The sequence below is a fragment of the Lepisosteus oculatus genome, chromosome 1 (genome assembly GCF_040954835.1).
Source record: "Lepisosteus oculatus isolate fLepOcu1 chromosome 1, fLepOcu1.hap2, whole genome shotgun sequence".
In the NCBI taxonomy this organism is placed as follows: Eukaryota; Metazoa; Chordata; class Actinopteri; order Semionotiformes; family Lepisosteidae; genus Lepisosteus; species Lepisosteus oculatus.
Genome location: NC_090696.1, coordinates 14869842 through 14882859, shown reverse-complemented (window position 1 = coordinate 14882859; position 13018 = coordinate 14869842). Strand labels below are relative to the sequence as shown.

The following is a 13018-nucleotide window of genomic DNA, read 5'->3' as shown; positions in this document are numbered from 1 at the left end:
GAACAGCTTGTTTGTGCAGGTAAAACCTGTAATGGATCAAGCTACTGTGCAATGGGAATCTAATCGGTTTTAGTGTCGACTTAATAAATGAACCAGTGTCTTCACATGATCTTATCGGTTTTTATGCATCTTCCCAGGAGCCTCGGCTGCTGGTGTGACGGTGCTCAATGACTTCCTGTGTGCGGCTCCAGCACTATCGCACCACAGGAAGGTGGAGGCGGCAGCAGGTGGACAACAGCGCCCCATTGCACGCGCCTGCAGGGTCCCTTCGCTGCAGAACTGATGACACCCCCGATGGTCCCTCCAGCTGGGCGATCAGAAACACCCGCCACCCCCGATGGTCCTTCCAGCTGGGCGATCAGACATCCCCCCCCACAGTCCCCCCAGCTGGGGCGTTCAGAGACACCCCCCACTGTCCCTCCAGCTGGGGTGTTCAGAGACACCCCCCCCGATGGTCCCTCCAGCTGGGCGATCAGACAACCCCCATGGTCCCTCCAGATGGGACTCTGAGAGACACCCCCCCCCTCACGGACTCCTCAAAGAGGCCAGTCAGAGAACCCCCCACTGTCCAAACACTTGCAAAACTCCTCCCAACCACATGCATGATTCAAAAAAATGTAAGAAAAGATATAAAAGAGCTGAATGTGTTTATTAATGCTTTAGAAACATATATATAATATATGATTAAATTGTACAGCCTGTAAGTTGAACAGGTGGCAGTGTGCGAAATCTGAGGGGCACTTGTGGTCATGGTCAATACTGCCCTGACACCCCCATGCAGCGAGAGTCCCTCTCCCGTCGCCACCATCCCGACGTCCCAGAACCTCTGACCTGCACCCCCCTTCAGAGACAGATGCATGAGGACTCCCCCTGCACAGCAGTTTGGCCAGGTGGGCCAGTGTCCATGTCCTGGAGTATCCCACTGTCTCCTGCTTTCCCATCCAGCTCAGCTCTTAATCAGGTAACCTTATCGAGAAGGCTTAATTACTGAATTGAACCGTGGGCCAGAAGGGGGCGAGACTCTCCCGAGAGGAGTTCTCACTGCAGCAGAGAACCGGTGGCAGAGGAGAGCAGGACAGGGGGAAGCCCTGAGGAACTGGGATCTGGACCAGAATGTAGAAACCACTTGAGCATCTTGCTAAGGCTGCAACCCATGAGGCAAAAAAAAAAAAAAGCGAATATATCGAATGAAAATGCAGATGAGCTCACAGACAAGGAGCACCGCACCCAGCTGGGCTCACCGGAGCCCCCTGCAGTCTGTCGAGTCCGACTGCTGTGCACTGAGGGTCTCGGTCTCCTGCACTCCCACCTTGGATAAGAATAATGTCCCCTCGGCCCCCTTCCCCCCCCCTCCCCCCCAACCGGTCACCATGACACCCCCCGTCTCCCAGCTGATCATCGGTCACCCCTCCTGGAAGTAAGGGTGCTCCAGCGCGTTCAGGGCAGAGATCCGCCGCAGGGGGTTAAAGGTCAACATCTCCTGGAAAACAGCACACGACGACGATGACGCACAGGCGGCTGGTTTGGTTGGCCGGCCAGAAACGGACAGGATTATTTAAAGACTATATAAAAAGGGTTACGTCCTGTGTACGCAACTATACGACTTGCCTTCATATAAATCTTTGCTTGCTTTTTCTTGGATCAACTATATCATTTAATTCTCACTTGTACTTGATATAGGCCACCATTCTTTTTGAGTTTGATGTATACATTTCTAATTTAAATGGAATGAATATATTTGAAACACGCCCCCCCCCTCCCCATCTTCGCCCCCTCCCACTCACAAGCAGCAGGTTCGCCCCCTGGTGGCTGATCTCAGGCACACAGTCTGTGATGGCGCGGGGGCCGCGTGGCTTGAAGGCACACCGCGACAGTGTGACCTCAGCAGGCCACTCCTCCTCCGGCGGCAGGCCAATCACACTGGGACAAGAGAGGGAGACAGAAAGTTACTGACCAATCAAATGTCGAGGGAGGAAAACAGCAGCCAACCAGATCACAAGCACCGCCAGACAGAAGGGCTTGCCTGCTGTGAAGACAACCGTCAGCCAATCACATTCAGCGAACACAGGAATCCCATAGCCAACCAGAAACACCAGTCCTTCTGCCAACTGGAACTGAACTGGGAGACGAAGAAACTCCAGTTACCACTGGCAGCTCTCATCGTGCCTCACACTTACTCAAAAATCTTCCCCAGCTGGTCCACGTCCGAGTCTCCACAGAACAGCGGCCTGAGGGAGGGAGGGAGAAGGAGACTGTTTTAGGGAGCCATCCCGACACTTTTGGGCAGACGTATTAGTACAGTTGATATGTCCCCCGTATCTGATGTGCAGCACTTCCGATGAGCCCCACCTCACTGGGGGTCTCCCCTGACTGACATACTGAACCTCCAGGGGGTGTCTTTCAGTCAAGACTTCAAATACAGGTCCAGATTCAATTCATTTTTATATAGTGCCTTTCCCAACAAGGTTGCCCCAAGGCGCTTAACAAAGCAAGTGACCATACATGTTGTGAAGACAGAACAGAAGACCAGAAGACAAGAGAGGAGAGGAACCAGAAACTCCTTAGTAAGGAGAAAAAAAGCCTCTAGGGGTCCAAGGTTAACTGGCTGCCCAACCCCTTTGGGCATGCTAACATTACACTATTAAAAAAAGGAAATAAATGATGTCAGGGTCTGTGCTGTAGCTCTCTGCCCCTGGCCTCTGCAGGCTCCCTAGACACAGGGGCAGATGAGCACACTTCTGCCCCAAGCCTCTGCAGGCTCCCTGGACACCGGGTGGCAGATGAGAACACCCCTGCCCCAGGCCTCTGTGGGCTGCTCTGGACACAGGGGCAGATGAGCACACTCCTGCCCCAGGCCCCTGTGGGCTGCTCTGGACAGAGGGGCAGATGAGAACACTCCTGCCCCAGGCCCCTGTGGGCTGCTCTGGACACAGGGGCAGATGAGCACACTCCTGCCCCAGGCCCCTGTGGGCTGCTCTGGACAGAGGGGCAGATGAGAACACTCCTGCCCCAGGCCCCTGTGGGCTGCTCTGGACACAGGGGCAGATGAGCACATTCAGTATTGTAGTGGTGCTCTGCCTGTTCCTCCTCTGAAATGTGCTCAGCTGGACTGCAAATCATGGGACCTTAACCACGGACCTTGAAGAGGAAATATTTTTACCACGTGTCAAAGGGACGGGACTGCACTTCAGGAAATGAACTTTCCCCTTGATGGACACATTCGCCACCTGCTGGGGAAGCAATCAGACTCCCTGTGCGCAGCAGTGTGAGCCAGTCCAGGTTTTACCATGAGCCGTGGGGCTCATGTATCCAACCACAATGAGGAGCGGGATCCAGGTTTTCTAACTGCTGTGTACGAGACTCGGCACGGCTCGGCACGGCACGGCTCTGCCGTCTTCTTGGCCTCCTCTCGTTTGTACCCTCCGTGATATTCGAAAAGCTGTAGGATTCAGCTCTTCAATACAGCGCTACGAGCACACCGCTCATGTCTAACGGAAACTGGGCTGACGCACTCTTTTCTGGTTTGGCCGTTGAGGTTGTTGCTGTGAGATAAGAGAAGAAGCCTGCTGGGCCTCTTTTATCTGAAAACCACACGGAGGCTGCAGAGCTGCAGTGCCCCCACTGGCCACAGGATGGCAGAAGAGAGCTACAGCCAAACCATTTGGCAGATAAATTCGACAAGAAACAGTTAAATGGAATCGTTGTGCGGGTTGGCAGAGAACCCTACAGAACGCACCTCCCACTTTCTCTAAGACAGGATGAGCCCAGGCTTGCTTGGGAACCTGTCTGCAAGACCAGGGAAAACCCAGTTACAGCTCTCAGAGATAATACCTGGAAAAAGACATGCCTCCCATTCTAACAGCAGTGCAACACTGCCCCACACAACTGCCCCGCCCCCAGCTGAGGCCAGAGCGCCCCAGGGCTGCAGCGGGAGACGCGTACAAGGGGGATTAGCGGTTTTGGGGTTCTGGAGCGAGAAGTCATGCTGTTGAGGCTCCAGGTCACAGCTGGTTACAATCGCCAGTCGTATTTCACTCACAACAAGACAGGCTGGATGGGTCAGAATTCCCACGACCCCAATCTTACCCCCGCTAATCAAATTAAGCACATTTATTAGCCCCCCCCCCCCCCCACTGATTCACCCCTGACAAACACCAGCAAGGCTTCCGCTGTGGACAGTGGAAACCTCCACCTGCTCGAACCCAGGTCCCGGCGGACATCCCACCCTGACTTGAACCCAGGGCCAAGACCCACCTGCGGCGGAACATCTCGGCGAAGATGCAGCCGGTGCTCCAGATGTCAACCGGCGTGGCGTAGGACGACTGGAGCAGAACCTCCGGGGAGCGGTACCACAGAGTCACCACCTGGGGGAGCCAGAGAGGCGTGTCAAACACACGCAGCTGCACCAGCTCGCGAGGTTAAAGGAACAACATGCGACCCGCCCAGCAGGGGGCGCACTGCCGGCTCTTACCACGGGCGTGAGCGCCATGTGGCAGCTGTAGATGCGCGCCAGGCCAAAGTCCGCCAGCTTGACCTGGCCGCGGCTCGTCACCAGGATGTTCTCGGGCTTGAGGTCGCGGTGCAGCACGCGGTTCGAGTGGAGGAAGGCCAGGCCGCACAGCAGCTGCTGCATCAGGTCCTGCGAGCGGGGGGAGAGAGACGCTGTGGGGGTGTTCGCCAGCTCGCGGACCCCGCGGCAGGATCGCCAAGAGGGGCGGGGCCTGCAGGCCAGGCGGGCTGCCCTTACCCGAATCCTGTCGGGCGGAAGGCCGGGGGGCGGCGCCTTGTCCAGGTAGGTCTTGAGATCCTGGTCCACGTGCTCGAACACCAGGGTGACCTTCGTCTCCTGGTCCGTCCGCAGAGTGGCGCACACGTCCATCAGCCTGCAGCGCAGACACACGCACACACAGACTGTTAGACCGGGCCGGACCGGGACACGGCATGGGGGTTCGTGCGCGCACGTGCGTGCCGGCGGCGGCGGCGGCCGAGGTCTCACTTCACCACGTTGGGGTGGTCGAACTGCTCCAGCCTCTTCAGCAGGGCCACCTCCCGCACCGTGGACAGCGGCAGCCCGTCCTGGTCCGTCTGCACCCGGACGCTCTTCAGGGCCACGAACTGCCCGCTCTGCCGGTCCCGCGCCTTGTACACCGTCCCGTACGCGCCTCCCCCGATCTCCGCCACCGGCTCGTACTGGACCACGCTCTCCTGCGCCATTCCCAGCCTGGCAGACAGAGGGCGACGATGAGAGACAGGCTGGGGCTCCAATCCCCTCCCTCTTTCCCCCAGACTTCTGGGAAATGTAGTTCCAAAAGCCATCACTTCCATTAAAGGAGGTGATTTTAAAACTGGTCGGTCTATTAGCAAGACCTCATTTAGAATATCGTGTGCAACTCCTCAAATTCAAAATTCAACCTCAACATGAATTCTTAAATTTTCTATAAGAATAATCTTCACATCTTTGGAGACAATGTAGACAAGCGCTTTGTGTCACAAACAGGTAGCAAACTAAAAAACTCCAGCTCCAGTGTTTATGGTGACACATTTAGATCTTTTAGACCCTGCGGGGAAGCAATTCTAAAAACAATGTTAGGACTAGAAGTTAAGCACAGAAATTAAATCAAAGGATGTTAAAATAACAAAATGCGTTAGTAAGGCCTCATTTTAGAATACTATTCAATTTTCATCACCACACTCTAGAATCAGCGCAGAGGAGAACGACAGGGACTGTCCTACGCTGACCGGCTGCAGGAACTGAACCTCTTTAGTCTTGGGCCAAGGAAACGATGAGGGAACCCGATACAAGTTTTCAACACCCACAAAGCCATTAGCAATGTCCACCCGCAGATTTAATCCAAAATGAACACAGGTAACACGAGCTCCTGGACAAGCGGACACTACAGGGGCGTGGATTCGATACTGAAAACAGGAGGCTACTATACCCCAAGGGTTGTGGGAGAGTGGAACGAGCCGTGGCCAGAGGAGGCCCTCGGATCAGGTAGCTCCCAGCTGCCACAGGGGCTGTACGGCCTCCTCTTGCTGGACAGGGCTCCTGTGACCTCACAGCCTCCACAACGCAACAGCACCGCTGCTGCTGCTCTGGAATCAGCCCCGACACAACCCCGGGCCGAACCTTCCCCGTCTGCAGCTCAGACGCAAATGCACACCGAGCTACAGCCCCGCGGCACACAGGCGACAGAGCGCCGCTCTCCCGCTGTCCCCCTCCCTGACCACAGGGCCGGGCAGCTGGAATTCCCTGGCCTGTGGAATCTGACCTACAGCTCCAGCCAGCCAAGAACTGGGTCACCAGCGCATTCCTGAGGGGAGCGAGAGAGCCACAGTCGCGCAGGGGAGAGGGAGGGACAAGCTGACAGGGGTCGCCTCCCCCCCACCCCACCGAGCCCGGACCGCCCTGTAACTACAGCCCCGCCGGCCACTGGCCACCCAGGCCAGGTGACCACTCCCGGGCGGGGCAGGAGACGGCCCACCCCATCTCCGAGCAAACCTAGCCGGGAGGGAGCCCAGCAATCAGGCCAGCGAGCCTAAAGCTCTGCACCGCCACTGACTCATGACAAAACCAACCAGGGGTGTACTGTGTGAAGTCAGTGATATCCCGCAGATAAAAACAGGGAAACCCAAATAGAAGTCCATTCAATGTCTGTACCCACTGTTTACACCCACCCTCTTCTTTATAGCGCCACCTACTGGAGGGGTCAGACACCGCGCTTTTGTCACCAGGCGACCCGCGAGACCCGAGTTCCTCAGCACAAACCCGGCTTCTTCCAGGAGGTCACAAGGTCACCTGGTGCACTGGTAAGACACGGCTCGGTGTGGATTCCGCCTGGCTACGCCAACTTGAGAAACCCGGTGAGTCTGAACTGGAACTGCTGCTGATAATACTGTTGACGCCTTCATTCATGACCATCAGCACGATAGAAAGTGTCATAGAATAAAAAACACAAAGGTGTTTGTGTGCTGGGGAGAGAAACATGTTCTGTATCGACACCCGTGTGTGTCCCAAATGGACTTCTGCATTTCCGAATAATTAAATGATCGGTCACTACATATACATTACTCTAAGGCGGTCAGATACAGGCAGCCTGTACTGAAATACTTTCGAGTGGGGAGTTGAGTCACAGTAGGTTGGCTTCAAAGGACCAAGCAAACATTTTCCCACGGAATTACCCTCTGCCTGTTTCTGTTTTGAATTAGATGTACAGACAGCAGAGCTCGCTGCTCAGACCCCGCAGAAACACCCGGGCCGCGGTGGTGACGACTGGGTTTCTAGAGACCAGTACAGGCGGTGTCACTGCGGATGTCCGGCAAGAGCAGCGCTCGGAAACGACCAGCCCCTCTTCGGGCCGGCCTCGGAGAGGGGACGGAAGCGGGTGGGGGAGATCGAGGCAGCCGGAACCGAGGTCCCTGTGGAGTTCGGACCCGGCTCCATTTCGAACGGACCCTTCCCAGGAAGCGAACCGAGGAATCCAGTCCGGTAGCTCGAATGCGCGTCCCCGAAATTGGGACCGCCCAACATAGCCGGACTCACAACTAAGTTTTGAAAAGCGTGGCTGTGTTATTATTTCGAGTCCGACATTTTCTGGGCTGGGGTGCCACGGAGCCCGGTCAGTACGCGGGACCGAAGGCCGGTTCCCCCGGGCCTCCCTCCCCCGGGGCAGCCGCGAGCGCGGGGGCTTTCTCCAGCACGTGGTGACCGGGACGCAACTTCTCCTTTGTTAACCAGTCGGCCGGGGTGGATTCAAGCCCCGGTACCTGCGGTTCGGGGTCTCGCCTCAACAGTCCAGCCACCCGAACCGGGTCGCGCTGCCGGGCTGCGTGTTCACCTTCCGGTCTAACAAACTGCCCCCTCCCGCAGTTCGGCCGCAGACACGAACTCGAGCCCGGTTCCCCTCTCCTCCGTCCTGCGGGCTGTCGCCGCGGGGTCGCCGTTTGTCCCACGGCAGCTTGAATCTCGGCTGCCTCGTCATTTTTAAAAATAAAAAAAAGACGCGATTAACATTTGACTTTCCCAGATGCGAGTCGTTCCGAAGTGCTCGGCCGAACGTGGTTCGTTAACGCTCGTAAACCGCAGCGTGTTCAGTTCGACAGTTCTCAGACGGCATTCTTGCATTTTCATTTACCATCTGTACACACCTCGGCGGCTTGAAAAGGTAAAATAGGTTCGCTGAGTTGTCTACTTACCACGTTGCTTTCCGACTGTTTTAATGCACAATTAAACTCATTTTTAATCAGTTATCCTTCTGGCCTTTGAATAGCTCGATTCCATCCGGAGGTGCTCGAAGAGAGCCCGCCTACAAATGTTTTTCCCCCCTTTTTGTTGCTAAAAGGGTTTGTTTATATGTCTAAAAAATGTAGAAAACTTTGGCCTGACTTTTTCCTCCCCAAACACTCCGAAGGCTCATTCATGGCCATCAATCCAGCCCCGACCAGCTTCCTGTCCGGGGGACACGCCCCCTCGCCCACACAGCCAATCCCCTTCGCGCATTCAGTAGCACTGACTCCCTTGGTGGCTCCGCCCCCCTCGGAATTATTAATTCATAAAAAATTCACATCAGACAGTGAAGTGCCAAAAGCTTTTAATTGCGATTATGGGGTGCGGTTATGCGTTTAAGGGTAATATTGTTTACATATATAAATCTTCAACAGGACCTAATTCCGCAGCTTTACCATGATACCCGATTTTCTAACTGTGCACTGTGAAGAGGTTTTACAGCACAGACCAGGAAGAAGTCGGGTTTGAAGCGAGAAGTCTCTGTAATGCACGTAAGAGCCCACGTCTTTTTGGCGGCAAAACTTTTGTTGCAAACCATATTTGTATGAACACAAGCGTATTTTTAGAAAGATGAAGAAAGTTTCTTTCTCCCAAATATTACAAAGCAGTTCGTTTTTTAATTAATGACATTGACTACACCCCAAAAACTTCACATTTTGTACCGAATACATCAGTTCAGGAGTGCAAAAGCGTAGCCATGGGTACAAACTGCAATCTTGCAACAACGTATTTGAGCAGATTAATGTATATGCCTCGGCTCAAATCTAGACACACTGGGTTGTTGTTATAGTAAAGACGTGAAATTCTTCTGTAAATATTTAAGGATTTTTAAAAATCCCAGTTTTCCCCTCCTACTCTTACACTAACACAACACAGTGTTTGTCAGGCCCGGCTCCCCTTCCGCCCCACAGTCGGCACGCTGTGCGTACCGAGCACGTAACCACGCCCCTTCCTCACCACGCACTGGCTCCTTGTTGCGCCGTGATTGGCCGAGAGGCTTTGTTGCTAGGCTCACCCGCTGCTCTGCCGCGCGCGCTTCCCTCTGCATTCCAGAGAAAGCAGGAGGAGCTCGTGGACGGAAACATGCGCCGCAGTAACACAATGGCTGTAACACACTGCGCCACAACACACAATCACACATTGAAGCACTGTGTACCACTACATCACAATAAGACATTTAAACGGTCTATATTGGTCACACTGTAACACACAGTACACACTGCACACACTACTTCAGTGCATTGTAACTGTAACACACAGTACAAACTGCACACACTACTTCAGTGCATTGTAACTGTAACACACGGTACACACTGCACCACAGTCACACTGCAACACAATGCACACTGCACCACAGTCACACTGTAACACACAGTACACACTGCACACAATACTGCAGTGCACTGTAGCTGTAACACACAATAATACCCTGCACCAAAATCACACTGTAACACACATACCACTGCACACAATACTGCAGTGCACTGTAACTGTAACACACAATAACACCCTGCATCACAGTAACAATCACACTTCAAACAAGAGTCCTTCCAGAGTGTATCCATAAATCCGGCAAATTATCCACCTTTATAGCTGCTTGGAACAATCAGAAGGACAGGACATCCTGTAGGCTGTCCCTTTCCTGCCTTCCTGACGGGGGACCGGAGGATGTCAGAGGTGCCTGCGAACCAGGACAGTCCCAGAACTGTGCAACACTGCCCTGTCACTCCAGCCCTCCCTCCTCACAGACGCCTGAGAACGTAAAGGACTGTGGTGCGCCCTCAGGCATTATGAAATCAAGTGTTTCAACTCCAGTCCATCTAAGCTGCAGTGGGCTCTAGCTACAGCCAGTCATTTTAAAGAGCCCAGTGCTGTCGTCTGAGATCAAGCCCGGGCTGTTTCATTACCGGCTGTTGAGTCAGTCCTAGAGTACCTTTGCAATCACTACATCTCATCCAGGTCCCACTGGTTGCAGCTTTGATCTAAGTGTATTTCCTTAGGTGACCCAAATGACAAAATACAGCCAGTTGCTTATTACCAGATACTGCAGAGCTGGGGTTCCTGTGGGACAGCGGTGCTTGTTGACTTCAATTCTGGTCCAGATAAATCACGCCCAGGACAGATAGATGCACATCCCAGTCCAGTGTAGTCTGGCTCTGTACTTTTTTTTATGGCAGGGAAAATCATGTGTGTGTTTTTCATATAATTTGACCTGTGCTGTGGATATTCACTCAGAATGTTACATGCATGAAGTATCCAGCTTACACTAATGCACTAGTATTAGCTTAGCTGCAGAAGAATACAGAGCTGATGGCAAACCATGGAGTGAATCAGACTGCAGTGCTATTGGAGACTTAATGTCCTTCACGAGAGTTTACTATAGACCTGGAAGTATGTTTGTGTTCTTTTGCATGGAGAGGTGGACCACATGGCCCCTTTGAACTCAGTTTCCTGGCCAAATTTCCCCCTGATCTTTCCCAGTAATGGCCTCCTAAATACCCCCATGAATTGAATTGGCTTCATCACTCTGTTCTCCACTGATAGCTGGTGTTTGGTGAGGTGGTGAAATCCTGGTGCACTCTGGCTGCCGTCGCACCACCCAGGTGGGAGCTGCACACTGGTGGTAGGGGTAGGTAGTCCCCATTATTATTATTATTATTATTATTATTATTATTACACTGAGACTGAAGGCAGCTACTGGGAGGGCTATCACTGGGCTGGGCTCTCATCATGCAGTGACATTCTATTTATAATGTGAAAGTGAGTGTGGCTGCACTGAGAGTGCCCAGTGTGTGAACAGGGAACAGGGGAGGTCTGTGGGAGTGTGTGATTAGGCCTCTGCGTAGTGGTATCAAAGGCTGTTATTTCTGATAGAGGCCGGGGGGTGTTTTCTCGATGAATGGCCGGTGCGTCTGTGTAATCGTCCACACATGGTGAGGCTCCGAGAGACGGAGGCACAGTGACCACAGCTCAGTGGAATGTGCTTCAGATGGCAGCCACATGTCTTCTGACGAAGATGCTCACAGTCACACGTGCCTCTGCAGACACTGTGCTGCTTTACTCTTCGAGTCAGTCCACACTCTGAGGGGAATGTTTCAGATGCCCCAGCCTTCAAACACACCATATATGTACATAATATTACCAGCAGCCATATCACCCTGCAGCTCACACCTGGCAGCCCACTGGAGCTCAGCAGGTGTGAGCCTGGCCAGTACCTGGATGGGAGACCTACTGGGAAAAACTAAGGCTGCTGCCGGAAGAGGTGTTAGTGGGGCCAGCAGGAAGAGGTGTTAGTGGGGCCAGCACAGGGCGCTCACCTTGTGGTCCATGTGGGTCCTAATGCTCCAGTATAGTAACGGGGACACTATACTGTAAACAGGTACCGTCCTTCGGATGAGACGTAAAACCGAGGTCCTGACTCTCTGTGGACATTAAAAATCCCAGGGTGTATCTTGAAAAGAGTAGGGGTGTAACCCCGGCGTCCTGGCCAAATTTCCCATTGGCCCTTACCAATCATGGCCTCCTAATAATCCCCTTCATCACAGCTTCATCACTCTGCTCTCCTCCCCACTGAGAGCTGATGTGTGGGGAGTGTTCTGTCGCACTATGGCTGCTGTCGCATCATCCAGGTGGGGCTGCACACTGGTGGTGGGGGAGGAGAGTCCCTGTTACCTGTAAAGCGCTTTGAGTGGAGTGTCCAGAAAAGCGCTATATAAGTGTAAGCTATTATTATTATTAATATACAGTATATGTTCCCTGCTGTCCTGTCATGTTTAGATCAGGACCATGCCAGTTCATTATCAATGCCTGCCAACCTGGCACTTGACTCTCACATTAGGTCCAGCACAGCACACAAGGCCAAGTAATGCCAAACAGTTGTTTGAGTCGGCTCCCTTTTGTGCTTGATGGTTGTACCCTTTTTTCTGTTGATGCTATTCTTGGGCTTGAAATAATCAAGCAGCTTTCCAGTTATGGCTATAATGCAGTTTGAAAGCACAGTGCCTTCATCTGCTGCCATCACTTAGAAGCAGAAGAGTGAGTGGACAGGTGGACGAGAGAGTGGACAGGTCAATGAGTGAGTGGACAGGTGGACGAGAGAGTGGACAGGTCAATGGGTGAGTGGACAGGTGGGTGAATGAGTTGACGGATGAATGAGTGAGTGGACAGATGAACGAGTGAGTGGACAGGTGGATGAGTGAGTGGACGGATGAATGAGTGAGTGGACTGATGAATGAGTGAGTGGACAGGTGGATGAGTGAGTGGACGGATGAATGAGTGAGTGGACAAGTAGATGAGTGAGTGAAGGGCCTAGAATAGGACATGTTCAGCCCAGAAGACAGAAGAACACAGATCTCCTTCTTTAGCTTAAGTAAATGTTTCACTAGGATATCTGAATGCTCACTTTCTGAGATGAGAGAGTGTATCTGGAATGAAGGGAGTTCAGTTCAAAAACCACAATAGTTAATTACCTTGTGTTTAATATATTGACAGTGTAGAATAACTCCACGATTTGTATTGTTTAATCCTTTATATAACCAGATGTGCCAATTGGTCAAGACTTTACCTCCGGCGTACTGCTGAACTAAATCTTGGAAAACAGAAGTGTGAATCTAAAAAAACTGGTGCTACAGCACAGAACGGAGCTTTGCTCAGTTACGTGAATTTGTTTTTGAACAAGACCTCAGTAATCTTTATTTTCTTTACATTTACTTATGTATGTGCTATTACATG

The 13018-nt window shown here is 52.8% G+C and overlaps 1 protein-coding gene across 4 annotated transcripts; it reads right to left on the bottom strand.

Annotated features, from left to right (window-relative positions):
• Positions 1-630: 630 nt before the first annotated feature.
• Positions 631-8466, bottom strand: cdk4 (cyclin dependent kinase 4). 4 transcript variants are annotated; one of them, XM_015344368.2, is made up of 9 exons: positions 8197-8466; positions 7768-7974; positions 4997-5221; positions 4748-4883; positions 4472-4639; positions 4255-4364; positions 2178-2228; positions 1785-1920; positions 631-1480 (listed from the first exon to the last, which is right to left on the bottom strand). In XM_015344368.2, the coding sequence occupies exons 3-9, from the start codon at positions 5212-5214 to the stop codon at positions 1403-1405; spliced, it is 897 nt and encodes a 298-aa protein (XP_015199854.1). In that variant the 5' UTR covers positions 5215-5221; positions 7768-7974; positions 8197-8466; the 3' UTR covers positions 631-1402. The 4 variants fall into 4 exon arrangements, with proteins under 4 accessions (XP_015199854.1, XP_015199853.1, XP_015199855.1 ...); XM_015344367.2 differs by having other exon boundaries at positions 7768-7970; XM_015344369.2 differs by having other exon boundaries at positions 7839-7970.
• Between the last annotated feature and the right edge of the window lie 4552 nt (positions 8467-13018).

Excerpts from the sequence above, each read along its gene's own strand:
- cdk4 (XM_015344368.2), bottom strand. The coding sequence starts at position 5,214 with ATGGCGCAGGAGAGCGTGGTCCAGTACGAGCCGGTGGCGGAGATCGGG. Across the intron at positions 4,884-4,996 it reads GACCACCCCAACGTGGTGAA|GCTGATGGACGTGTGCGCCA; the intron begins GTGAGACCTCGG and ends TCTGCGCTGCAG. Across the intron at positions 4,640-4,747 it reads TTCCGCCCGACAGGATTCGG|GACCTGATGCAGCAGCTGCT; the intron begins GTAAGGGCAGCC and ends CCCCGCTCGCAG.